Source organism: Dama dama, chromosome 20 (assembly GCF_033118175.1).
Source record: "Dama dama isolate Ldn47 chromosome 20, ASM3311817v1, whole genome shotgun sequence".
Classification (NCBI taxonomy): domain Eukaryota; kingdom Metazoa; phylum Chordata; class Mammalia; order Artiodactyla; family Cervidae; genus Dama; species Dama dama.
Window position 1 is genome coordinate 29,612,432 of NC_083700.1, and position 22,220 is coordinate 29,634,651.

The 22,220-nt window shown below is 39.4% G+C and overlaps 3 protein-coding genes and 1 pseudogene across 5 annotated transcripts in view; 3 read left to right on the top strand and 1 right to left on the bottom strand.

The window, feature by feature from the left end:
• DENND2C (DENN domain containing 2C) overlaps positions 1 to 3,453 on the top strand; it is an 87,820-nt gene extending 84,367 nt beyond the window's left edge. For both annotated transcript variants that reach the window (XM_061121084.1, XM_061121085.1), the window contains exon 19: positions 1,490 to 3,453. In XM_061121084.1, coding sequence (XP_060977067.1) covers positions 1,490 to 1,521 — 32 coding nt within the window. In that variant the 3' untranslated portion in view covers positions 1,522 to 3,453. The remainder of the gene's footprint in view (positions 1 to 1,489) is intronic.
• Positions 340 to 846, top strand: LOC133040188 (large ribosomal subunit protein P1). The gene has a single exon (XM_061119942.1). It carries the CDS (start codon positions 464 to 466, stop codon positions 806 to 808), a length of 345 nt encoding a protein of 114 aa, XP_060975925.1. The 5' UTR covers positions 340 to 463; the 3' UTR covers positions 809 to 846.
• Positions 3,454 to 4,332: 879 nt separating the features above from the next.
• Positions 4,333 to 20,370, top strand: BCAS2 (BCAS2 pre-mRNA processing factor). Of its 2 annotated transcripts, XM_061121088.1 has the most exons (8): positions 4,333 to 4,504; positions 4,611 to 4,703; positions 7,372 to 7,442; positions 9,987 to 10,148; positions 15,410 to 15,460; positions 15,984 to 16,064; positions 17,172 to 17,328; positions 19,733 to 20,370. In XM_061121088.1, the coding sequence occupies exons 1-7, from the start codon at positions 4,412 to 4,414 to the stop codon at positions 17,296 to 17,298; spliced, it is 678 nt and encodes a 225-aa protein (XP_060977071.1). In that variant the 5' UTR covers positions 4,333 to 4,411; the 3' UTR covers positions 17,299 to 17,328; positions 19,733 to 20,370. The 2 variants fall into 2 exon arrangements, with proteins under 2 accessions (XP_060977071.1, XP_060977070.1); XM_061121087.1 differs by lacking the exon at positions 19,733 to 20,370 and having other exon boundaries at positions 4,334 to 4,504; positions 17,172 to 17,482.
• On the bottom strand, positions 10,155 to 15,397 carry LOC133040870 (peptidyl-prolyl cis-trans isomerase FKBP1A-like; annotated as a pseudogene).
• Positions 20,371 to 22,220: the final 1,850 nt, after the last annotated feature.

Genomic DNA, 22,220 nt, shown 5'->3' on the forward strand with positions numbered 1-22,220 from the left:
TACAGTGACCAGAAATCATGACCCTATTTCCACAGTGTTTGGAGAATGGCAAGACTCTCAGAGGTTAGGATTCTCCATCAGAGTTTTCCATGGGACTGTTTTCATCAGATGAAGCTTCCTCATGATATAAGAATTTTGCATATCATAGTTATTCATCTTTTCTAGGCCATAGCCCATGGAGAATCTTATTAAAAACTGCACCTTTTCTCAGAAGAATACCCTTAGAGCATATAAACACATTTTGCATATACTTTTAGGGTGTTCATGGACCCCCTTGAAGCCCATCCATGCACTCCAGGTTAAAAATACCTGGTTCAAAAAAAAAAAAAAACCATCTTTCCTCCGCTGCCGCTAAGGTGCTCGGTTCTTCCGAGGAAGCTAAGGCCGTTTTGGGGTGAGGCCCTCACTTCATCCGGCGACTAGCACCGCGCCCAGCAGCCCCCACCTAGCACTCGCCTGCACCATGGCCTCCGTCTCGGAGCTCGCTTGCATCTACTCTGCCCTCATTCTGCACGACGATGAAGTGACGGTCACGGAGGATAAGATCAATGCCCTCATTAAAGCAGCCGGTGTAAATGTTGAGCCTTTCTGGCCAGGTTTGTTTGCAAAGGCTTTGGCCAATGTCAACATCGGGAGCCTCATCTGCAACGTGGGGGCTGGTGGACCTGCCCCGGCAGCTGGTGCTGCACCAGCAGGAGGTCCTGCTCCAGCCACCGCTGCTGCCCCAGCTGAGGAGAAGAAAGTAGAAGCAAAGAAAGAAGAATCTGAAGAGTCTGATGATGACATGGGCTTTGGTCTTTTTGACTAAACCTCTTTAGTAACACATTCAATAAAAAGCTGAGCTATTTGCAAAAAAAAAAAAAACCAAATACCTGGTTCAGTGGGCATCTGAAACAAAAGAAGATTTCCTGCAAGTCTCTTAATTTTACACTTCAAATTATGCCTAGGGCTGTTACTTCATCTTTATACCACAGTGTTAGATTAGATCAGTGGTTTTCAACTGACTACAATATTATACTCTCTGGAGAACATAAATGAAACTTCAGGGAATTCCCTGGAGGTCCTATGGTTAGGACTTGGAGCTTCCACTGCAGTTGGCATGATTCACTCCCTTCTTGGGAAACTAAGATCCCACACTGAAGGCTGCAAGGTGCAGCAAAGAAACAATTAATAAAATCCACTCCCACCCCTCACCAGGCTCCAGGAAATCTCTGGAGAACAGGAAAAGCGATTTTAACCTGCAGTCAGATTTGAAAATGGCGGAATTAGATGATGTCTGAGTTTCCTTCTATGTCTAGAATTAGACATTTGGGGGTTCTGTGTGTTTATGTTTGGTTTGGGTCTTTTGGTGGTTAAACACATCAACTGATAACTTGAGATGGCAGCTTACTCCTGGGCTGTTCTGAATGACTAGGTTTAATCCCTTGCATCAAATAATGTATCCTAAATAAAAATGAACTAATGAGAGTTCACTCTTTTTTTCCTTTAGGAAGTAAAATGAAATTTCTGCAGAAGAAATGAAATCTTGACTGCCTCCATCCTGAATAGAACAGAAAGTGCCAAAGAAACTATTTTTCCAAGAATCAGGGTGCCCTGAAGTATTCTACAGAATGTTGAAAGGTTACAGAGTGGGCCAGGTTCTTGGAGGATTCTCCTGTTGCTGCTGTAGAATCACTGGAGAATTGTTGGGAGTAGTCTGGAACCTATACTTCCTTTATTGTCTGCCTCCAGATTTTTTCAAGTGGCCTTTTGAGTCTTGGCTCATTCTTTGTGTTTTGAGTTTAGCCGATGAAGGCACTTATCTTTTATACAAGAGAAGGACATGGTGTTGCATTTTTAAAAACAGCTCAAAGATGAGCACAGCGAGAAAAGTGTTGCATTTAAGGTACTAGGGAGGCATGATAGAAGTAGACGACACAAGCCCTTCACACATAATTCTCATCACTGAAATTCCATGGCAGCTTTAAACCTATGGGCTGTTTAAGGAATATACTCATCTCTTTTTTTAGGGGCGGGGGTGGGGGAGGAGTGTTTAAAGCTAGGGGAATCTCTCATGGAAGTCCTATTTATTAACACTGTTGTTGAGTATCTTATAAAAATAGACACCCTACAACATTCCTTCCACATTGTATGGCACTTGGGTAACTTGTCCCTCATGTATCAACATTAAACACTGGGAAATTATAGCTAATAGGGGGACTTCCCTGGTGGTGCAGTGCATAAGACTCCACACTTCCGCTGCAGGGGACACAGTTTCATCTCTGGTCAGAGAGCTAAGATCCCACGTGCTGTGTGACATGGCCCAAGAGAAAAAATATATATAGCTAATAGGAAAATTTTGTCTCAAGGGCATGAAAACTACCTTCTTTTTCAGGGTCCTTCTTGGGCCATGAATGGTATGTGTGTGTACGTCATCTTTAATTTAGTCTTTAAATCAACTGTTTGCATCTCTCATTTCACTGATGAAGAAAGTGGAATTCAGAGTTTCAATAAACTGAAGCCAGGACTATTCATTTTTTAACACAAAGCTGGTTATTCCTACAGATAGAAAATTGGGCTCTGTGGGATTATAGCTATTGGAAAAGGTTTTTTTTGTTTTGTTTTGTTTTTTAAGCTGAAGTGCGCCAGAGCCAACTTGCAGCTCTGAGGATACAGGACGTCATGCTACAGGTGTCCAGCTGAGACTCTCTTCTTGGTTCTTTTAGAAATGTTGGGCTTTTTCTCTAAATTGGACTCAGAATATGGACATTTCCTGGGCACACACCACATAATCACCCCAACTTTTAATATCTAAAGTAGTAGCAGTGATTTGAAAGAGAAATTTGTCAGCCATGGTGTAATTTTAATTGATAAATGTTATAGCAAGTGTCAGTTTGTTTTCTTCAACTCCTGCTGATGGCTTTAACTGCATAAAAAATATTCAAACTTAAAACATTGTTGTGTTATGATACAACTTATTGACTTGTACAGTATTGTCATTACAACCCATTCAGGTGTGTGTGGATGGATCTGAAGCAGACAACATGTAAGATGGGTGCTGTATAATACAATTCCTACAGATGTGGGTCCAGAAAATAGAACTGAGCCCTTGTCTTTAAAAAAAAAAAAAAAAGTTTATTAAGCAGCTTACCCCAGTGGGACTTTTACCAGACATTTCCCCATTTGGTCTCTTCTGACACTCCCACCCTGAGGGAACAATCAGTAACTGGGAATTGAGTGTTTATCCCTCTGTGAGGAGCCCTTTACTTCAGGAATGGGAGTCTTATTTTTATCCCTCCCATCTGAAGCTGCTTCCTTAAGTCTGTTTTGTTTTGTTTTTGTAAAGAATTACGAATACTGGACATGTTTGTAAGATTTGTATAAAATGTTGTTCACAGATCTTTTAATGAATAAACACAAAAAAATACCATGGGTCTCTTGGAGAATTTGAAATAAAATTGCTTAAATTGTAAAGATCTTTTACTTCATTTAAATCTATAGCTAACACACTTATCTAAAGGTAGGTAAAGGATAAACAGTCCTAGAGTAACCAAGCCTAATAACCGTGGCCAACATTTTCAAGCTCTTGGCGAAGTCGGGGTCTAGATTTGCACACCGGGCACAGTATATAGTGCTACTATCAAAGGGAACTGGAAGCCAGGGACCAGGGACTGGGCATCAGCAATAGCAGGAGTGGCTGGAGGCAATGAGAAGAGTGTAAAGGCAAAATGACTGGATTTTAGACACGCCCTGAAGGCAAAAATCAGCCTTTTTAAAAGATGGGATTAACGTGCAGTCACCCATCTCGCCCTGGGGCGGGGAGATCAGGTTCGTTTCCTACTGCAGACCTAAAGCTTCGCAATTTAACGGGAGACTAGAGCCCACTCCCTGCATTTAGTCACTGCAAAGCTTCTCAGGACGCCGAGAACAAAGAATAGTGGGAACACAGCAAGGAACTGCAAAGGGAAAGAAGTTTAAGGGAAGAAGGGGGAAGGTTAGGGGAGTAATGCCGAGGTGGGAACCCAGTATCTTTCTCCCTGCCAAATCCTGCAGCCAGTTCCCTCCAAAGATTTTAAAGGATTACACTTCCATATACTCGAATCCTGGTCGAAACCGAAAGCCCCAAATCCCACGCACTTGGCTGCCAGTCGACGGCAAAAAGATGGAGCAAGCGGGGACAGGAAACAGACGTACCGGGGACTCTGGGAAACCACGAAGTGACGTCATATCCGACCAAAACAAAAATGGCCGGGCAATTTCTAGCCGGCGCGCCCTCAGAATTAACAACTGGGCATGCGCCAAAGCAGATACACAGGTGACGTCATTACGTTAGTGTCGGGCGCAGGTGACGTGATTACGTTAGCGTCGGGCACTGGCGTATTGAAGTGAACCTGAACCGGCGCAGACTTAGAAAGCTCCAGTGAATCTAAGGATGGCGGGCACTGGTTTGGTGGCCGGGGAGGTTGTGGTGGATGCGCTGCCGTATTTTGATCAGGGTTACGAAGCGCCTGGTGTTCGCGAAGCGGTAAGTTCGGGGTTTTGTGTAACTGGCTCAGCGCTGGCTGGCCCATAGTGCCGGAAGAAGCGCCTAACAATTTGCTGCTCGTACCCTGTCTTCTTTTCGTCCTTAGGCTGCGGCGTTGGTGGAGGAGGAAACTCGTAGATACCGACCTACGAAGAACTATCTAAGCTACCTGACGGCCCCAGATTATTCTGCTTTTGAGGTAAGTGATGTTTTGAGCCCAGCGCACAGTGAACCCCTTTGGATCGAGAGCCTTTACCTTAAAAGCTTTCACTTAAAAGTGAATTGTAAATTCCAGCTTAAGTGTTACTTGCTTCACTACTACTTACCCTGTTGTCAGTATTGTCAGTCAGTTGAAAATAGCTGCATAGATAAGCCTCCTCCAGAGTTCTAAGACCCACAAGACTTCCTAGGGCTCCACAGACTGACCTAACAATGCAAAAATTAGTGTTACGTCTTTCCAAGATAGGTTTTTGCGTAAATTCTCAAAGGGATCCTCTTCCTCTAAGTATAAAACAAGTGATCTAGGCTGTTTTTTAAAATACACAAAAGCCTAATTACCTAAGCTTCTGAGAGCCACAGCATTGCGGCCTTTGTTTCAAAGCCTAAATATTTACTGAATGTATGTCGTTGATTGTAGAGACAAATAATATCTAAGTGAACCATACTAAACCGTTTAGATATTTTGCCTAGAAGTGCACCCAGAATACTGTGGGTGGTAGATTAGTCGCTAAGTCGTGTCCAGCACTTTGCAACCCTGTGGGCTATATGTAGCCGGCCAGACTCCTCTGCCCATGGGATTCTCCAGGCAAGAATACAGGAGTGGGGTTGCCATTTCCTTCTCCAGGGAATCTTCCCAACCCAGGAATCGAACCCGAATCTTATGCATTGCAGGCAGATTCTTTACCAACTGAGCTACCAAGGAAGCCCATCCAAAATACTGTTCAGGGTCTAATTGTTCAGTCGCTTAGGCGTGTCTGACTCTGAGACCCCATGGACTGCAGCGCCAAGGCCTCCCTGTCCTTCACTGTCTCCCGGAACTGACTCAAACTCTTGTCTATTGAGTTGGTGAGGAGAAGTGGGCGGTAGAGGATAAGATGGTTGGGTAGCATCACGGACTCAAAAAAATAGTGGTTAAGTTTTAAGTAGAAGAGAGATGTTCCTACTGACACACTTGTTTTCCCATGCTTTTTCTAAATGTTGTTACCCAAATATAGACGTTACCACATTAAGAACTAAGGACAGCAATGAGTCCTTACTAGCTTGATTTCTGAAAGTTTCAGATAATTGCATTCAGTCACAAATACTTGAGCCAGTTTTGTGTTTAGCTCTCTTAGATATAACCTGTGCTTCCTATCTTTATAGTTAGTATACTGATTATTTCTGTGCTTCCTATCTTAGTAATTAGTATACTGATTATTTAGCACTTTTTATAGTGGGAGCTAATAGTATACTGTGCTCACTATCTCAGTCCTAAAAAAACTGTGTAAACTATATATGTTTAATATTCCAATTTTTTCGATGGGAAAACTGGAGCTTAGGCTAATTTGCCCAAGACCTTAAGCACTCCTCAAACTGCTTTTGAAACTGCTCTTTCATTAGTTCATTTAACAACTGTTTCTGAAGATTGATTCTTCACAAATTATTAGAGAACAGGAGTTTACATTCTAAAGTGTGAGACAGATAAATCAGAAAATATGAGATTGTTGATAAAGCTATACAGAGAATTAAAGTAATAATATGATGTAGAGTGACTCGGTGACTGCTTCAGAAAGTTTGATTGAGGAACAGCTGTCTAAACTGAGATGAGAATGCTCCATGAGCAGGGATCTTTTTCATCTTCTTCACCACTGTGTTTTCACTTAAAACAGAAAATGGGCACCCAAATATTTATCACTGAATGTATGAAGAGCTTCTAAGCCAGTTTAATGAATGCTTAATGTATGCCATTTATGCCTAGAATTCCTTTTATAACTTAGCTCTGTGAGTGCTGTCTCAGTCTTTGAAGAGAGTTAAGTTAAAATTTCAGATCTGTTGCTTGTCACGTGAGTTAGGTAAGGGCTCTGAGGTTACATGACTGAAGATAGCTTGTACTGTATATTTGTAGTTTCTTTCTTACCTAATTGTTAATTTTTACTCTGTCACTGTGCATAGGGTTCTATCTAGAATGCCTTAGTTTCTACAGGAAGCTAAATAACCATATTTTCTTAGAGTCCTGTGAAGCTCAGCAGTAGTCCTAAAAAGGCTTTCTCCAAGAAGACATACTTAATGCAAAACTTTTAAACAGTTTTGCATTAAGTTTTGCATTTAAACAGTGAATGTGGACTTCTAGAACACCTTTTTAGCTTACTCTTTAGTCTAAATGAAATAGGATGTTGACCTAAAGTGGTAGAACTATACCAAATTTTTTTGAAAATAGTAAAACTGTTAGAGGCTTCTCAGGTGGCTCAGTGGTAAGGAATCCACCTGCCAATGCATGGGTTCCATCCTTGGGTCGGGAAGATCCCCTGAAGGAAATGGCAACCCACTCCAGTATTCTTGCCTGGAAAATTACATGGACAGAAGAGACTGGAGGGCTATAGTCCATGAGGTCACAAAAGAGTCAGACATGACTTGGTGATTAAACAAGAAAAACAGCTTTTCTTTGGGGGGCCCTTTACATATGAAATGGGTGTGTGCCTGTGCACTTTTCCACATTGTAGAGAGCACTGACTCCAGAGAAGAGTCGATGATGGGGGGATGATCCATTATTATAGGTAGTAGTAAAGTATAAGTATTTAAGAAGGTTAGATCCATTATTTGTTTGGTGGTTTTTAATTTGTTTGTTGATAGGATTTTGGAAATAATTCTTTCTTCAATTTATATATCAGACAGACATAATGAGAAATGAATTTGAAAGACTGGCTGCTCGACAACCAATTGAATTGCTCAGTATGAAACGGTAAGTCCTATTCTTGGTTCAGCTGGGCTCAGATCATTCTTTAATTTTAATTTATTAGTAAAACAACTGTCAGTTCAGTTCAGTTCATTTGCTCAGTTGTGTCGGACTCTGCAACCCCATGGACTGTAGCATACCAGGCCTCCCTGTCCATCACCAACTCCTGGTGAGTTTACTCAAACTCAGTGTCCATTGAGTTGGTGATGCCATCCAACCATCTCATCCTCTGCCATCCCTGTCTCCTCCTGCCTTCAGTCTTTCCCAGCATCAAGGTCTTTTCCAGTGAGTCAGTTCTTCACATTAGGTGGCCAAAGTATTGGAGTTTCAGCTTCAACATCAGTCCTTCCAGTGAATCTTCAAGACTGATTTCCTTTAGGATGGATTGGTTGAATCGCTTGCAGTCAGAGGGACTCTCAAGAGTCTTCTCCAACACCACAGTTCAAAAGCATCAGTTCTTCAGTGCTCAGCTTGCTTTATGGTCCAACTCTCACATCCATACATGACTACTGGAAAAACCATAGCTTTCACTAGACAGACCTTTGTTGGCAAAGTAATGTCTCTACTTTTTAATAAGCTGTCTAGGTTAATCATAACTTTTCTTCCAAGTAGCAAGCGTCTTCTAATTTCATGGCTATAGTCACCATCTACAGTGATTTTGGAGCCCCCAAAAATAAAATCTGTCACTGTTTCCCCATCTATTTGCCATGAAGTGATGGGATCAGATTCCATGATCTTAGTTTTATGAATGTTGAGTTTTAATCCAACTTTTTCACTCTCCTCTTTCACTTTCATCAAGAATCTCTTTAGTTCTTCACTTTCTGCCATCAGTGTGGTGTTATCTGCACATCTGAGGTTACTGATAACTTATGTAGCATGTTCAAATAAATGTGGAAAAGGAAAAAAACTTGTCTGCTTTTATATTATACATGTTTTTTCATATAATAGTTACACTCGTGGCTTATATAATCTTGTTAATGTTCAAAAATGTTCTTTCCACCATCATTAAAATGTAAACTCTTTAAAATCCAATAACAAGAGAATGGAAAAATAAGTTCATGTTGAAGAATTCCCAAGGACATGTTCCTGATTAGACATGTAGTGCTTCACTGTTACACAGACAGTGTTAGTAAACTCAGAGTGCCTGCATAGTTTGACTTTGGTTCTGTTATCTCCCTTCCCATACCACTTTACTACAAAACTGTTTCTCCTTCCTCAGGGAAAAAACCCGAAACATTCTTTTGTTACTTTCTCTAAAATGGAGAATTGGGTTGCTTACCATCTGAGGTCCCCTTCAGCTCTGAGATAACCATGAAATGAGAACCAGTATATAATCTGGCAGAGCGGAGAGGGCCACATGAACAGTGGGGTTATCCTCTCAGCATACATACAGATTATAAGAGGGATTTGAGCCTATAGAACCAAAGGACCAGATTTCGTCTTTTCTTGTGCTCCATTTCCTATGTGGCCTGACATGATAAAAGCACAAAAACTTCTAAGACTCTTTAGTTCTCACATTTCTAGGTGCTTCTGCTCTAAAGGTTTTCACGATGGTAGCTCTTTCATAACAGCATATTTTAAACCCATAAGTAGGTTATAATGCATTAAGCAGTTGATTGTGAAGTTATAGTAGGACATCATAGAACTTTTTTTAAGGAAGATAAAAAAGTATCAAAACGCGTTGCATGTAAAGTTAAGTACTGTTTTGTGAAACTTCTGTTCAGTTATGTGTATTTGTATACTGTGTCACAGTGTAAAATATTTCTTATTGTGGGTTATGATTTGAAGTTCTCAAAATGCTACATTTATGATGCATGTGTAAAGTTTGCTTTTTTAAAAAAAGAAAATAGTTTATCACTTCTTAGTCTCAGCTGCATGTCCCTCAATTTTTCATAGGAATGATGTGAAGTTTTTACAATATCTAATAACAATAAGAAAATGGAAATTGAAAGTTAGTTTGTAGCAACTCAGTAAGGAGCTGGGATTTATGAAGAGTGTATGTTGCTGGCTATATTGGCAGTATTGAAGGACTGGGTATTATTAAAAATAGAGAAAAGACTTAAGTGTGAAATGTAAAAATCATTGTATACCTTTGCCATTTTTTTCTCTAGAGGGGTGTAGATATGTGGGTAGGAAGGTGGATAGATGTAGGTGTGTTTTACAAAATGATAGCATAGTTTTTCATATCCTGATTTTTTCCCTTAATGTATTACAAACATTTTAATATTCTAAGTATTCTTTAGTAACATTTAATAGCTAATATAACAGTCCTTTATGTGAATGCATACTTTAGCTTATTGTATCATTTCACATTGAAGTGAACAGTTATTTGTTACTGTATATCATAATGCTAGATCTTATTTGTAAATTGATTCTTAGGATAAATAGGCTTCTTATTATTGCAAGGCCTACATGTTATCTCTGGTTGGTTTGTTTTTTTTCCAGTCTTCTGTTTTTACAGTGTGTGTAGACCTACGAGGCATTCTGTTGGGAGTAGAGAGAAAGAGTTGGAGGAATATGTGGTTTTATTTCATTGTTGTTTAATTTCAGATATGAACTTCCAGCCCCTTCCTCCGGTCAGAAAAATGACATCACTGCATGGCAAGAGTGCGTAAACAATTCTATGGCGCAGTTAGAGCATCAGGCAGTCCGAATTGAGAATTTGGAACTAATGTCCCAGCATGGATGCAATGCCTGGAAAGTGTATAATGAGTAAGAAACCTTTTTTTTTAAAACCCATCCCACCTGTTTAAGGGGACCTAAACCTAACACATTTATTGTATAACGTTGCGGTAACAAGTTCTGAGGTCTGATTTACAAAACAGCTTGGTAGTAGACTATAATCCTTAATGTCGGGGGCGGTGCTTTTACAGTCAGCTCTCATTAGTCGTGCTTTCTGCTTTTTAAAGTGGCCTTGAATACTGAATTAGTAAATACTGAACCATTTCAGTATTTGGGAGAAATATGTACGTGTGTATATATACACATCTCACATAGATGATAATCTTACACACTTTATAACAACTCACCCTGACAGATTCTGTATTTTATTTATTTTATAAAAGAGAAGGCAAAGTTCAGAAGTGTTAAGTAGCTTGCCAGAGTTGGAAATTAAACTCTCTCCTCTGGTTATCTCTGCATGAGACCTGAAACAAGAAGGTGGAATATCCCTTTGTTCTTCTTTAGCTGGAAATGCGCATGTTCAGCAACTCTGAATTTTTTGCTGCTCTGAGCACATCCATGAATGATCACAGAACTCTGCAAGGATTGATTTGGGGGTTACAAATAAATTTGAGTTAATGGGCAAATTCATTTGTACAGAATCTGCAGATAATGAGAATTGATTGTAAGCAGAGAATTAACACCAGAAACAAGAGTGCTACTGAACTCCTATTTATTCCCACAGAACTAGCTTTAGCTTTAGGTTTTGCTGTCTATGGTATTTAAGGTTCAGTTTCCAATTCGTAAAAGTTAGTGGTTAGATGATCTCCATGGCTTCTTTGAGTCCTAAAATCCCATGTTTCTATTAACAGTTTAAGGCCATTGACTCTCATGACTGTATAAAACCGTTTGTTAGAGTATGATTCCTGAAACAGTAAAGCAAAAATCACAAAATGATAAATAGCTTTTCTCAAGTTTTCAGAATCATGTTTAAACTTCTTTGGTCACATAAGGATCTGTGGGCAAAATCCAGAATGTAAGAAACTGCAGAACAGTTTAGTCTCTATTGAGAACATTGCAAGGCAAACAAAGGAACACGGGAGTTAGGACGATTAAGAAGTTTAAGAGAACAAATCAATCCAAAACAGCATGTATTTCACAAAGTGAAAAATGTGATTTTTGTTCTCAAGAAGCTTTCTTTGTCTACTTGAGGAGGCAAGATATTCTCGGCCAGATAACCAAGGAGTTCATTTTGGCAGTATGGAGGCATGTGCTGCATTGTGGTCTATAAACTAGAGATCCGAGAAGGGGACATTAAGGATTAGGTCCACTGTAAAAAGATGAGATGTGAGGGTGGGGATTATTGAAGTGTAGTTGAGTTTTGTGTTAGTTTGAGATGTATGGCATAGTGATCTGGTATTTTTGCAGATTATACTGTATTATAGGTGATTACAAGACGATGGGTATAATTCCCTATGCCATACAGTATACCCTTGTTGCTTATCTCCTTTACATATAATAGTTTGTATCTGTTACCTATCCCTAATTTGTCCCTCCTCCGCTTCTCTCACCTTTGTTAACCACAAGTTTGTTTTCTATATCTGTGAGTCTGTTTCTGTTTTGTGTGTATATTTTATTTGTATTATTTTTTGAGATTCCATATATAAGTGGTATCATACAGTATTTGTCTCTGACTTATTTCACTGAGCATAATATTCTCTAGCACCATCCACATTGCTGCATGTGGCAATACTTCCTTTTTATGACTGAGTAGTAATTCCATTGTTGATGTGTATATATGTGCCACATCTTAAATTCAGCCATCTGTTGATGGGCTCTTGGGTTGCTTCCATGTTTTGGCTATTGTAAATAGTGCTGCTACACACATTGGGATGCATGTGTCTTTTCAAATTACAGTTTTCATTTTGTTTTCAGATATATGCCCAGGAGTGGAATTGCTGAATCATATGGTATTAATAGTTCTACTTTTAATTTTTTGAGGGACCTTCATACTGTTTTCCATAGTAGCTGCACCAATTTACATTCCCATCAGCAGTGTACAAGGTTTTCAGAAAAGGGTGAAATATGGATGTTTAGAGGAGAGTGAGAACATTCTAGGAATGGAGGAGAACACAGATGGGGGCCAGAAGGGAAAGAGATGCCGCGGATTGAACATTGCTTTCATAATTAAAGCTGTAAAGCTTTAATAATTATTCTTTACTTAAGGTCCAGGCTTTTTTTTTTTTTTTTTTTTTTGAGAAAAGCCAGCATAAAGCACTTTTATTGCAATCATGTAAGTGCAGGGTATAGGGGTAGGCTGGGGGAGTAGGCAACAATTTCTCTCACCAGATCACTACACAGGACAGCAAAGGGGTGAAAGGGGGCAAGGAGAAGCCAGGAAACTCTGAGATCAGCATGGGAAGCTGAGCATCAAAAAACAGGAGTTGCTGAAGCTGTGGTGACCAGCATCATTTTCTTAAGACAACACTCAAGGATTTGTCATGATGGCTTGGCTTTCATGGGAGTTAAGTGTCTACAAACAGCATCTTCAATTTAACTTTCTATTAAAGTTCTTAAAAATTAGGAAGTAGAGCTTGGATAGCTATGCAGTTACAAAAACCCTGGATATCCATCCATTAGAAAAACCACAGGATGGAAGCAAAAAACAAAGGCCAGGCCATGAAGGTTTCAGAGATCTCAGGGAACAGACATCTGCAATGTTCAACATCTCAGTGAAAACGATCTGCTTTCAAAAGGCAGAGGGTCTACAAGGAGGGTGAGGGTGGGGCAGTGGAGGCAAGTGCTCTCCCCCTTCCCACTGCAGTTTTGGGTAGGGCTTTCAATTCAACCCGATGACATCTCTCAACTTGGAGAATAATTCGGCCCTCAAAAGCGCCTTGAATCTGCTATGGCTTTGCAGTGCAGCAGCAAGAGCATTTAATATATAATAGATAAAACTTCCATCCAATAAAATAAAGATTCTTGCACCCCACCCCCTCAACACCAATTCCTAGTCTAAAGTTAACTCATCACTTGTGTTGTTAATACTTGACTAATACTTAATTGGAAACCTAGATCCAAAGGACTAAAACTCAATCTTCACCCCAGAACAAAAACAAACTGAGTAATTTGAGGTTTATGGCATATACTTCAGGTCAACACACATACGAGGAGAAAGGGGAAGAGCAAAGCCGGTGACAGGACACATTCAGTCTGGGAAGATGTTTATACAAAGAGTGTAGTGGAATACAGACTCGCTGTGTGCGTCTGGAGGCGCCAGATCCTTCTGTGGCACCTCCAAGAATGGGGAGCTCAGGGAGGAGGCCACTCCTGTCACCCCGGTTTTAGAAGTTCCACCTCAAAGATGAGCATGGCATTGGGTGGGGTGATGCCTGGGTGCCCAGTGGCACCATAGGCATAGTCTGGGGAGATAGTCAGCTCGGCTGTCTGACCCACGCTCATCTGGGCAACCCCTTCTTCACGGCCTCAGATCACCTCCTGCTTGCCCAGAACAAACTTAAAGGGCTTGTTTCTGTCCTGGGAGGAATCGAATTTCTTTCCACTGTCAAGCATCCCGTGTAGTGCACCACGCAGGTCTGGCCGCGCTTCGGGAAGGTGCGCCCGTCTGCGGGAGAGATGGTCTCCACCTGCGCTCCCACGGCTGCAGTAGCAGCAGACGCTGGGTTGGCCAATGGGCTGCGGCTACGGGCAGCGTGGACCAAGGAAGGTCCAGGCTATTTAACGTGATACTCAAAGCAAAAGTCTAGTCCCCTCTTTGGTGACTGTCATAAAATCTGCCTCTGAGCCTTTACTCAGGCCTTGCCTCCTCCTGAAATACCTTTTAACTATTCTACCCAAATTCAGCTTATTCAAGGCATGACTTTAATCTGTTTCCTTTTCTTCCCTGATTAAAATTCTGCCTCTGGTACTCTCCATCTTTTGAGTAACTATACAAATCACTATGCGCATCACTTGTTTTCCATTTAATTGCATAACACTTTGTAGTGTCGGTCTTTCTTTTGCCCATTATTTTGTCTCCTCCAAACCCAATGGATGTTTCTAATAAGGAGAGAATTCTTTACTTGAAACTGAAGGGAAACCTTCAAGGTCAGCCCCTAATTTTACAGATAAACAGATTTAGCCCTTGTGATATCGAATGACTCATCCAAGGAAGCATAGCTATTTAAGGCAGAGCTGAGACTAGACCCCAAGTCTTCTGATTCCCATGGTACGATGTGGTCAATTTCAGCATTCTTAATACTTGAGGAGGGACCTGAGTGTTTAAGAGGGAAGCTAGAAGAAGGGAGAAGACAACAAATAAGCTGGGCTTTCAGAAAGAGGTGATTCAAAGAAAAGTTCCCTATTAACGGTCAGAGGTCAGGAATAGAGTACTAACCTTTATTGTCTTCAGGGTGGAATAATTGTCAAAGTGGGATGAGCTGAAAGAAAGCCTGGAGAGGCACCACTGTTTGGAGACCAAATTTGTATAGAATTAGAGTTAGTTTTTGAAAATCAGTTGGTAGAGATAGGAGAATTAACTCAGAAGAGAAGCAGGAAATTTGAGTCACAAAGCCCGAAAATAATACTGGATCTAGAGCCAGAGCATAATAGAGCCAGTATGGTTGAAATGGACTCTCCTGCCTTAAGAGGAAATTGATAGGGTATATGAATTATATCTTAGTAAAGCTGTAGTTTAAGAAAGAGACTGAACTCTACCCTTGAGCCATTTCTCTAATGATAATTGCAGGGAACTCTGTATAACTCAACTTCTCCCCTCTGCTGGTTAGAGCTGATTTGGACTGGAATCTGAATCTGCAGCCTTCCACAACAGTTCTTTTCTTCTCTCTGGTTAGCAGTAGACAGGAGGAGAGAGTGACATACTAAATGTAGGTGAAGAAATAGAGATAAAAGGAGGTGTACTCATGAGTGGTAAAATGAGTGCACTCGTGAGATATTCCCTAAGATGTGATACAAGTAACAAAAGCATAATTCTAGTAAACAGCTTGGGTTCAAGAGTTTATAAGACCTGAATTCACCTCTGAGACTTAATCATGTTTGTTACCTTGACCAAGTTACTTAATCTGAATATAGTGTCCTAACCTGTGAAATGGGGATAATAATGTCTACCTCATAGAACTCTTGTGAGAATTAGGTTAGTATTGTAGTGTGTCTAACATGATGTCTGGCACAGGGAACTCAAAAAATACTGGCTTATTTTTAGCAAAAAAACTTGACCTTGTGTCAACTAGACAGTATACTTTCAGTTAGCACTATTTGATTTTAATGTACATTAATCTGATTTTCTTTTTTAGAAATCTAGTTCATATGATTGAGCACGCACAGAAAGAGCTTCAGAAGTTAAGGTAAATTGTTTTTCTTTCTATTTTAGAATGAATTTTAGGTGAATCCTTAGTAAATACAATGAGAAGAAAAAGGAACCACTGGACTATAGTCATATGAGAGTAAATAATTGATGATCCACTCTGTCCAGTGTTTAGTGTTGGGTTTGCCCTACCTGAGTTGAAAAGAAATAGACGTGAGATCTGAAAACATCTCTCTGGGGTCATTTGCAGTTTGCAATTATTGAAATGATACTTTTAGAAGGAAAAAGTAGTAGAATAATACATATAATATGATTTATATTAAATTAAACACACACACACACCCTAACCTCTGTATGTATATATACATACAGAAAAGTATCTGAAAGAATACTCACCAAAACTGAACGAAAGCTATCAGAGAGAAGGAAAAGCACAGGAAAGGAGGGACTGTCCATTCTTAAGCAGTTAAAGACGTGTTAATTATAGACTTTTCTGTTGATTTTAATCTTATGTTAGAATTAGGTGGGCTGTATAAATATCTTTTTTGTTTTTTTTTTAACAGGAAACATATTCAAGACTTAAACTGGCAACGAAAGAACATGCAACTCACAGCTGGATCTAAATTAAGAGAAATGGAGTCAACGTGAGTATCTGTAATTCCATCACCTTTTAAATTGTTTGGCATGTGTTAAGATCAGGATTCAACAATATGATTCAAACAGTATTCAAATAGAGTGCCACAAGTATCAAAGAAATGCTTTTCCGGAATCCCAGTCTTCACTGCTTCTGCCTGTTTCTGAAGTATGAGCTTGAAAGGAAGTTAGAGTTACAAACAAAAAATTGAACCACTGCTAATTTATCCTTATTTTAGGGTCCCCTGTTTTCCATCCACTACTTCTGAATAGAATTCTACCCTTTAAAAGGATAAAAAGTCTATTTTTAAACTCTTATGGGAGGGAAATTCCTTACTTTCTTGATCATTTGTGTATATCTCAGGAGTTTTCCCCCCTTGTTTATATATTTTGTTTTCTCAACGTTGTTCTTCATATATTCAAATAAATTTGTACAAATCTCTGAATATAGTCATTTTTTAATCGTTTCTTTTCTTTTTTGACTTGCTCTTTCCCTAATCTCTCTGCCTCCATTACCCACACCATTGTCCTTATTCCACCTTCCCCTCATCTTCTGAGTACCCCATGTTATCAGTCTATTACTGCATCTTTCCACACTCTTCTTCAGATTGATATAATCTTCTGCATGTACATGTGTGTTCATTTCATTTGTCCTAGAGATTTTTTTCTGAGAGAAGGGGAAGATTCTTTGAATCTGTGGAATTCTGTCTTAGCAGCTGTAGAAATTTCTTCATTTTTAACTATTGCCTTTGCCTTATTTTCTATCCTTTTCTAACCCAATTAAATACTAACTTCAATCACTCTTTCATATCTCTTCAGCTCTTTCTAATTTGTTCTTTTTTTAAATGTTTTATTTTGAGATAATTGTAGGTTCACATGCAGTTTAAGAAGTAGTACAGAGCAGTCCTGTATACATACCCTTTACTCACTTTTCCCCCTAATTGTGCCTCAGCTTTTGAAAATGTAAAGCTAAAAGTGAAGGTTAGTATTATGGTTAAAAATGTATATACTGGTTGAAAATGTGTGTACGATAAATGTGTATAGTTTTGTGTATACTATAAACATCTTGTAAGAGAAATTTCGCTTTAGGTAATTTTCCCCTCTGTTTTCTTTTCTAGCTGGGTATCCCTGGTCAGTAAGAATTATGAGATTGAAAGGACTATTGTACAATTAGAAAATGAGCTCTTTCAAATGAAGCAGCAACACGGAGAGGCAAACAAAGAAAACATACGGCAGGACTTCTGAAGTAGACTGGCTTGGTGGGTAGAGTGGAAGGTACGTTGGGCTTTCACAGAACATCAGGCATCTTAACTGTGAAGAACATCAGCATCTTTTGGAAGCCATCAGTGGTTATATGTTTAGAAACCATAAAATGTGGATAGTTGTATTCTGTTTGTACATTTTAGCAAAATAAAAAACTTCAACATGGTGGTGGTTTGTTTTGTTTTGTGTTTTTGCTATTAAAAAAAGAGAACTTTAGACTTCCAAGATTAGTATGGCTTTAGAATAATGTTCATAAAATAAATTTTGAGTCACTGGGACCATATTTTGTACCCAAGAGATCCTTACTGAAAGTTTTCAACATGTACAAGAAGTTGGAAATTTTGATTTATTAATATTTCAAATAAAGAGGTAGTTCTAAACAAATTTTTAATTACCAAATAAGACTAATACAGTGGCTCCCATTATGTTATCTGTGATCATCATCACTGTAAGCATCAGTTACATAAAGCTTAGTATGTGCTGAGCACTGTTCTAAGCACTTTAGATAGATGAACTAAACTTACATGAGTTAAAAAAAAATGGATCCTCACAAAAGCCTATGGAATTATATATTCTTCTCATATACAAACTGACAGGTTCTGATGAAGTAATTTGCTAAAGTTTTTTAGCTAGAAAGTGTTATCAAGGTTTTGAAACCAGTAGTTAGCACCATAGTTGTGTTCTTATCCCTCCACTTGTAAAGAATTAAATTATAAAAGATTCCTAACCAATTCAGAAAAAAATATTTGCAACATATCAAAGGATACATAGTCTGCCTGTACAGAGACCTTTTACAAATCACTGAGATGAACTCCCACCAGAAAAAAGTTAGAAGATGTTTAGCATTAAAACCTAGAACTTGTCGTACCTGTTACATTAATAGTGCTTTTTGTTGTTCGGTCACTAAGTCACGTCCAACTCTTTGTGACCCTATAGACTAGCATACCAGGCTTCCCTGTCCTTTACCATCTCCTGGGATTTTCTCAAACTCATGTTCATTGAGTCGGTGATCCCATCCAGCTGTCTCATCCTCTGCTGCCCTCTTCTGCCCTCAATCGTCCCCAACATCAGGGTCTTTTCCAGTGAGTCACCTCTTCACATCAGGTGGCCAAAGTATTGGGAGCTTCAGCATCAGTCCTTCCAACGAATATTCAGGGTTGATTTCCTTTAGGATTGACTGGTTTGATCTTGCTGTCCAAGGGACTCTTAGTCTTCTCCAGCACCACAGTTCAAAAGCATCAATTCTTTAGGACTCAGCCTTCTTTATGGTTCAACTCTTGCATCTATACATGACTACTGGAAAAACGATAGCTTTGACTCTACAGAAGGTATAGTGCTTTTTTGGGGGGTGGGGTATAATTGACAATATTAAGGGTCAGTGGTTTTAAAGCTAAGTCTGTAATTTGTATATGATTTTTTTTAAATCAAAATGTTTGTGTTTATACACTCATACTTTTTCTCTCTATATAATAGTATGGAGTTTCATTTGTTATCTATCAAATATTCAGTATTACTAGGTAGAGCTTATACCATCAGCTTTACTCATCTTTTATATAGCAGTATGTATATAATGTGTTGAATATTTTCATACGTTGCTCTTAAAAGTGACTGGAAAATGAATATATGATATTTGTTGAAACTGGCAAGTCTTTAACTTCAGTCAGAAGCCCAGTGGTCTTGAGCTGTTGACTGCTTAATTAGAGGACAATAGAGAAATGTATGAAGTACTTAGAAAACATGTCCAAAAAAAAAGGTAAAGTGGTGAAGTTTAAAAATCTTTAAAGATTAGAATCAGCATCTAAAATGCATCTCAATAGCCCAAACCCTAGGAAAAGTTCAGTAACATGTTAAAATTGTTGAAGATAAAGCTTGCTATGTATGTCTTTATGATGGGAAGGGGAATTAATTGCATTTTAATTTCAACAATTTTTTTTTAAATTTTATGATGTGTTGAACATAACTCAGTCAAACATGACTGAGCACCATGGGTTGATAGTATACTTTTCAAAGTTAGCCACATTCAAAGGGAAAAGTACTTGTATGATTTAGGATTTTTCTATGTTCTAGTTTTCTGGAAACAGCATCCTTCTCCCACCCTCTCCATTTCCACTTCTAACTTTTCTAAATTTACTTAGGAATTTATATACAAAAGGAAGTGACTTTCTATCATATGGGCAAATATCTGAAAGGTTATACACTATTTTTAACTGGCTCAAGATCTATAAATAGTTTCAAGGTTTCCATGAACTGCTTCACATCCTGTTTTATATGTGTGTATGCATTTTTAATAGAGTATAATTTGCATCAGATTCCCAAAGGGGTTCATAATGCAAGAAAGATCCCTCCCCTGGTAGACATGACTGTTCTGTCACATCAAGTTCCATTCTCCTTCATTCTTTCTCTCCCTTCTCCCCAGATTCAACCTCAGCTGAACTACATAATTTTTTAATAAGAAGTCCATCATCTCCAGTTTTCTTCTGCACTGCCAAGACTGAATGGTTGGATGGGAAGCACATGATTTTTGGCAAGGTGAAAAGAGAGTAAGGGACTTCACCAGTGGTCCAGTGGCTAAGACTCTGCACTCCCAATTCAGGAGGCCCAGGTTCTCTGATCAGGGAACTAGATCCCACGTGCCCGTTCCACACACCATAACAAAGATGGAAGATCCTGAGTGCTGTAACTAAGACCTGGCACAGCCAAATTAATTTAAAAAAAAAGAAAAGCATATGAATATTGTGGAAGCCATGGAGTATTTTGGGTCCAGTAATAATAGCGAGACCAGCAGGAAGATCACCATTGCTGACTGTGGACAACTCAAAAATTTGACTCCCAGACCATTTCTTCTGTAGCTCAGGAGAGCACCCTCTACCCCCATCTGCTCACAGTCTCCTATAATCTTTGTGCTTTTGTTGCAGTTCCTTGGGTTCTATGTTTTCTTTACCTTCTGGATTGCAGAGGTAAGTTTATGATTATGATATAATGACAGCAAAGCCTGTCCTGCAAGATCGCAGGGAGGAGAGATCTGTTACATATTTAAAAATAAATCAGTCAAAGTATCTTCCAGCTCACTCAACATCATTTCTGGAAACTAGAAAGAAAAAAATGGAGCCATGCCTTCAGAATTCTTAGAAAAAGTTTACAATCTAGGCCTCATCAGGTGGTCAAATTATCAGTTAAGAATAAACAGAATAAAGACATTTTCAGTCAAATGAGATCTTAAAAACATTTACTTCCTGAGCATCATAAGGAGCTACTGGAAGATAAACTCTTCTGATCTAACACAGGAGAAGGGTAGAGGGACGCTTCCAAGGAGATGGGTGAAAAGACCCCAGGATTATATTTGTACACTCTATAGAGGGTAACCAGTTCAGGTTGGAATGGTGTGACTCGAGACAAGCATTTAGAGAGCTATCACAAATATGCCCACTACCATGGTGCCATCTTTATACCTCGAGGAGCAGGATGCCCAGGTGAGCTGGCACACATTTCTAACTTACACTTGACTTGCTCAATGTCCTGATGAAATTCCTTTTCTCCTCCTCCTTGACCTACTGGAAGTGTTCTGCTGTGTCCTACTTCTGAAGACTTAGTTCAGTCGCTCAGTTGTGTCCGACTCTGTGACCCCACGCACTGCAACATGCCAGGCATCCCTGTCTATCATCAATTCCCGGAGCTTGCTCAAACTCATGTCCACTGAGTCAATGATGCCATCCAACCATCTCATCCTCTGTGTCCCCTTCTCCTGCCTTCAATCTTTCCCAGTATCAGGGCCTTTTCCAATGAGTTGGTTCTTCGAATCAGGTGGCCAAAATATTGGAGCTTCAGTTTCAGCATCAGTCCTTCTAATGAATATTCAGGACTGATTTCCTTTAGGACTGACTGGTTTGATCTCCTTGTGGTACAAGGGTCTCTCAAGAGTCTTCTCCAGCACCACAGTTCAAAGGCATCAATTCTTTGGTGCTCAGCTTTCTTTATGGTCCAACTCTCACATCCATACATGACTACTGGAAAAACCATAGCTTTGACTATATGGACCTTTGTCAATAAAGTAATGTCTCTGCTTTTTAATATGCTGTCTAGGTTGGTCATAGCTTTTCTTCCAAGAAGCAAGTGTCTTAATTTCATGGCTGCAGTCACCATCTGCAATGTTTTTGGAGCCCGAGAAAATAAAATCTGTCACTATTTGCATTGTTTCCCCATCTATTTGCCATGAAATGCTGAGCATGCCATGATCTTAGTTTCTGAATGCTGAGTTTTAAGCCAACTTTTTCACTCTCCTCTTTCACTTTCATCAAGAGGCTTTTTAGTTCCTCTTCGCTTTCTGTGATAAAGGTGGTGTCATCTACATATCTGAGGTTATTGATATTTCTCCCAGCAATCTTGATTCCAACTTGTGCTTCAGCCGGCCTGGCATTTCTCATGATGTACTCTGCATATAAGTTAAATAAACAGGGTGACAATATACAGCCATGACATACACCTTCTCCCATTTGGGACCAGTCCATTGTTCCATGTCCAGTTCTAACTGTTGCTTCTTGACCTGAATACAAATTTCTCAGGAGGCAAGTAAGGTGGTCTGGTATTCCCACCTCTTGAAGAATTTTCCAGTTTGTTGTGATCCACATAGTCAAAGGCTTTAGTGTAGTCAATGAAGCAGAAGTAGATTTTTTTATTTTTTTAATTCTGTTGCTCTTTCTAAGATCCAGTGGATGTTGGCAATTTGATCTCTGGTTCCTCTGCCTTTTCTAAATCCAGCTTGAACATCCGGAAGTTCTCAGTTTGCGTACTGTTTTTTGTTGTTTTTTTTCCCTCACCTCTACTCTCCTCCCACTGGTTAACGTACTGTGAAGCCTAGCTTGGAGAATTTTCAGCATTACTTTGCTGGCGTGTGAAATGGGTGCAGT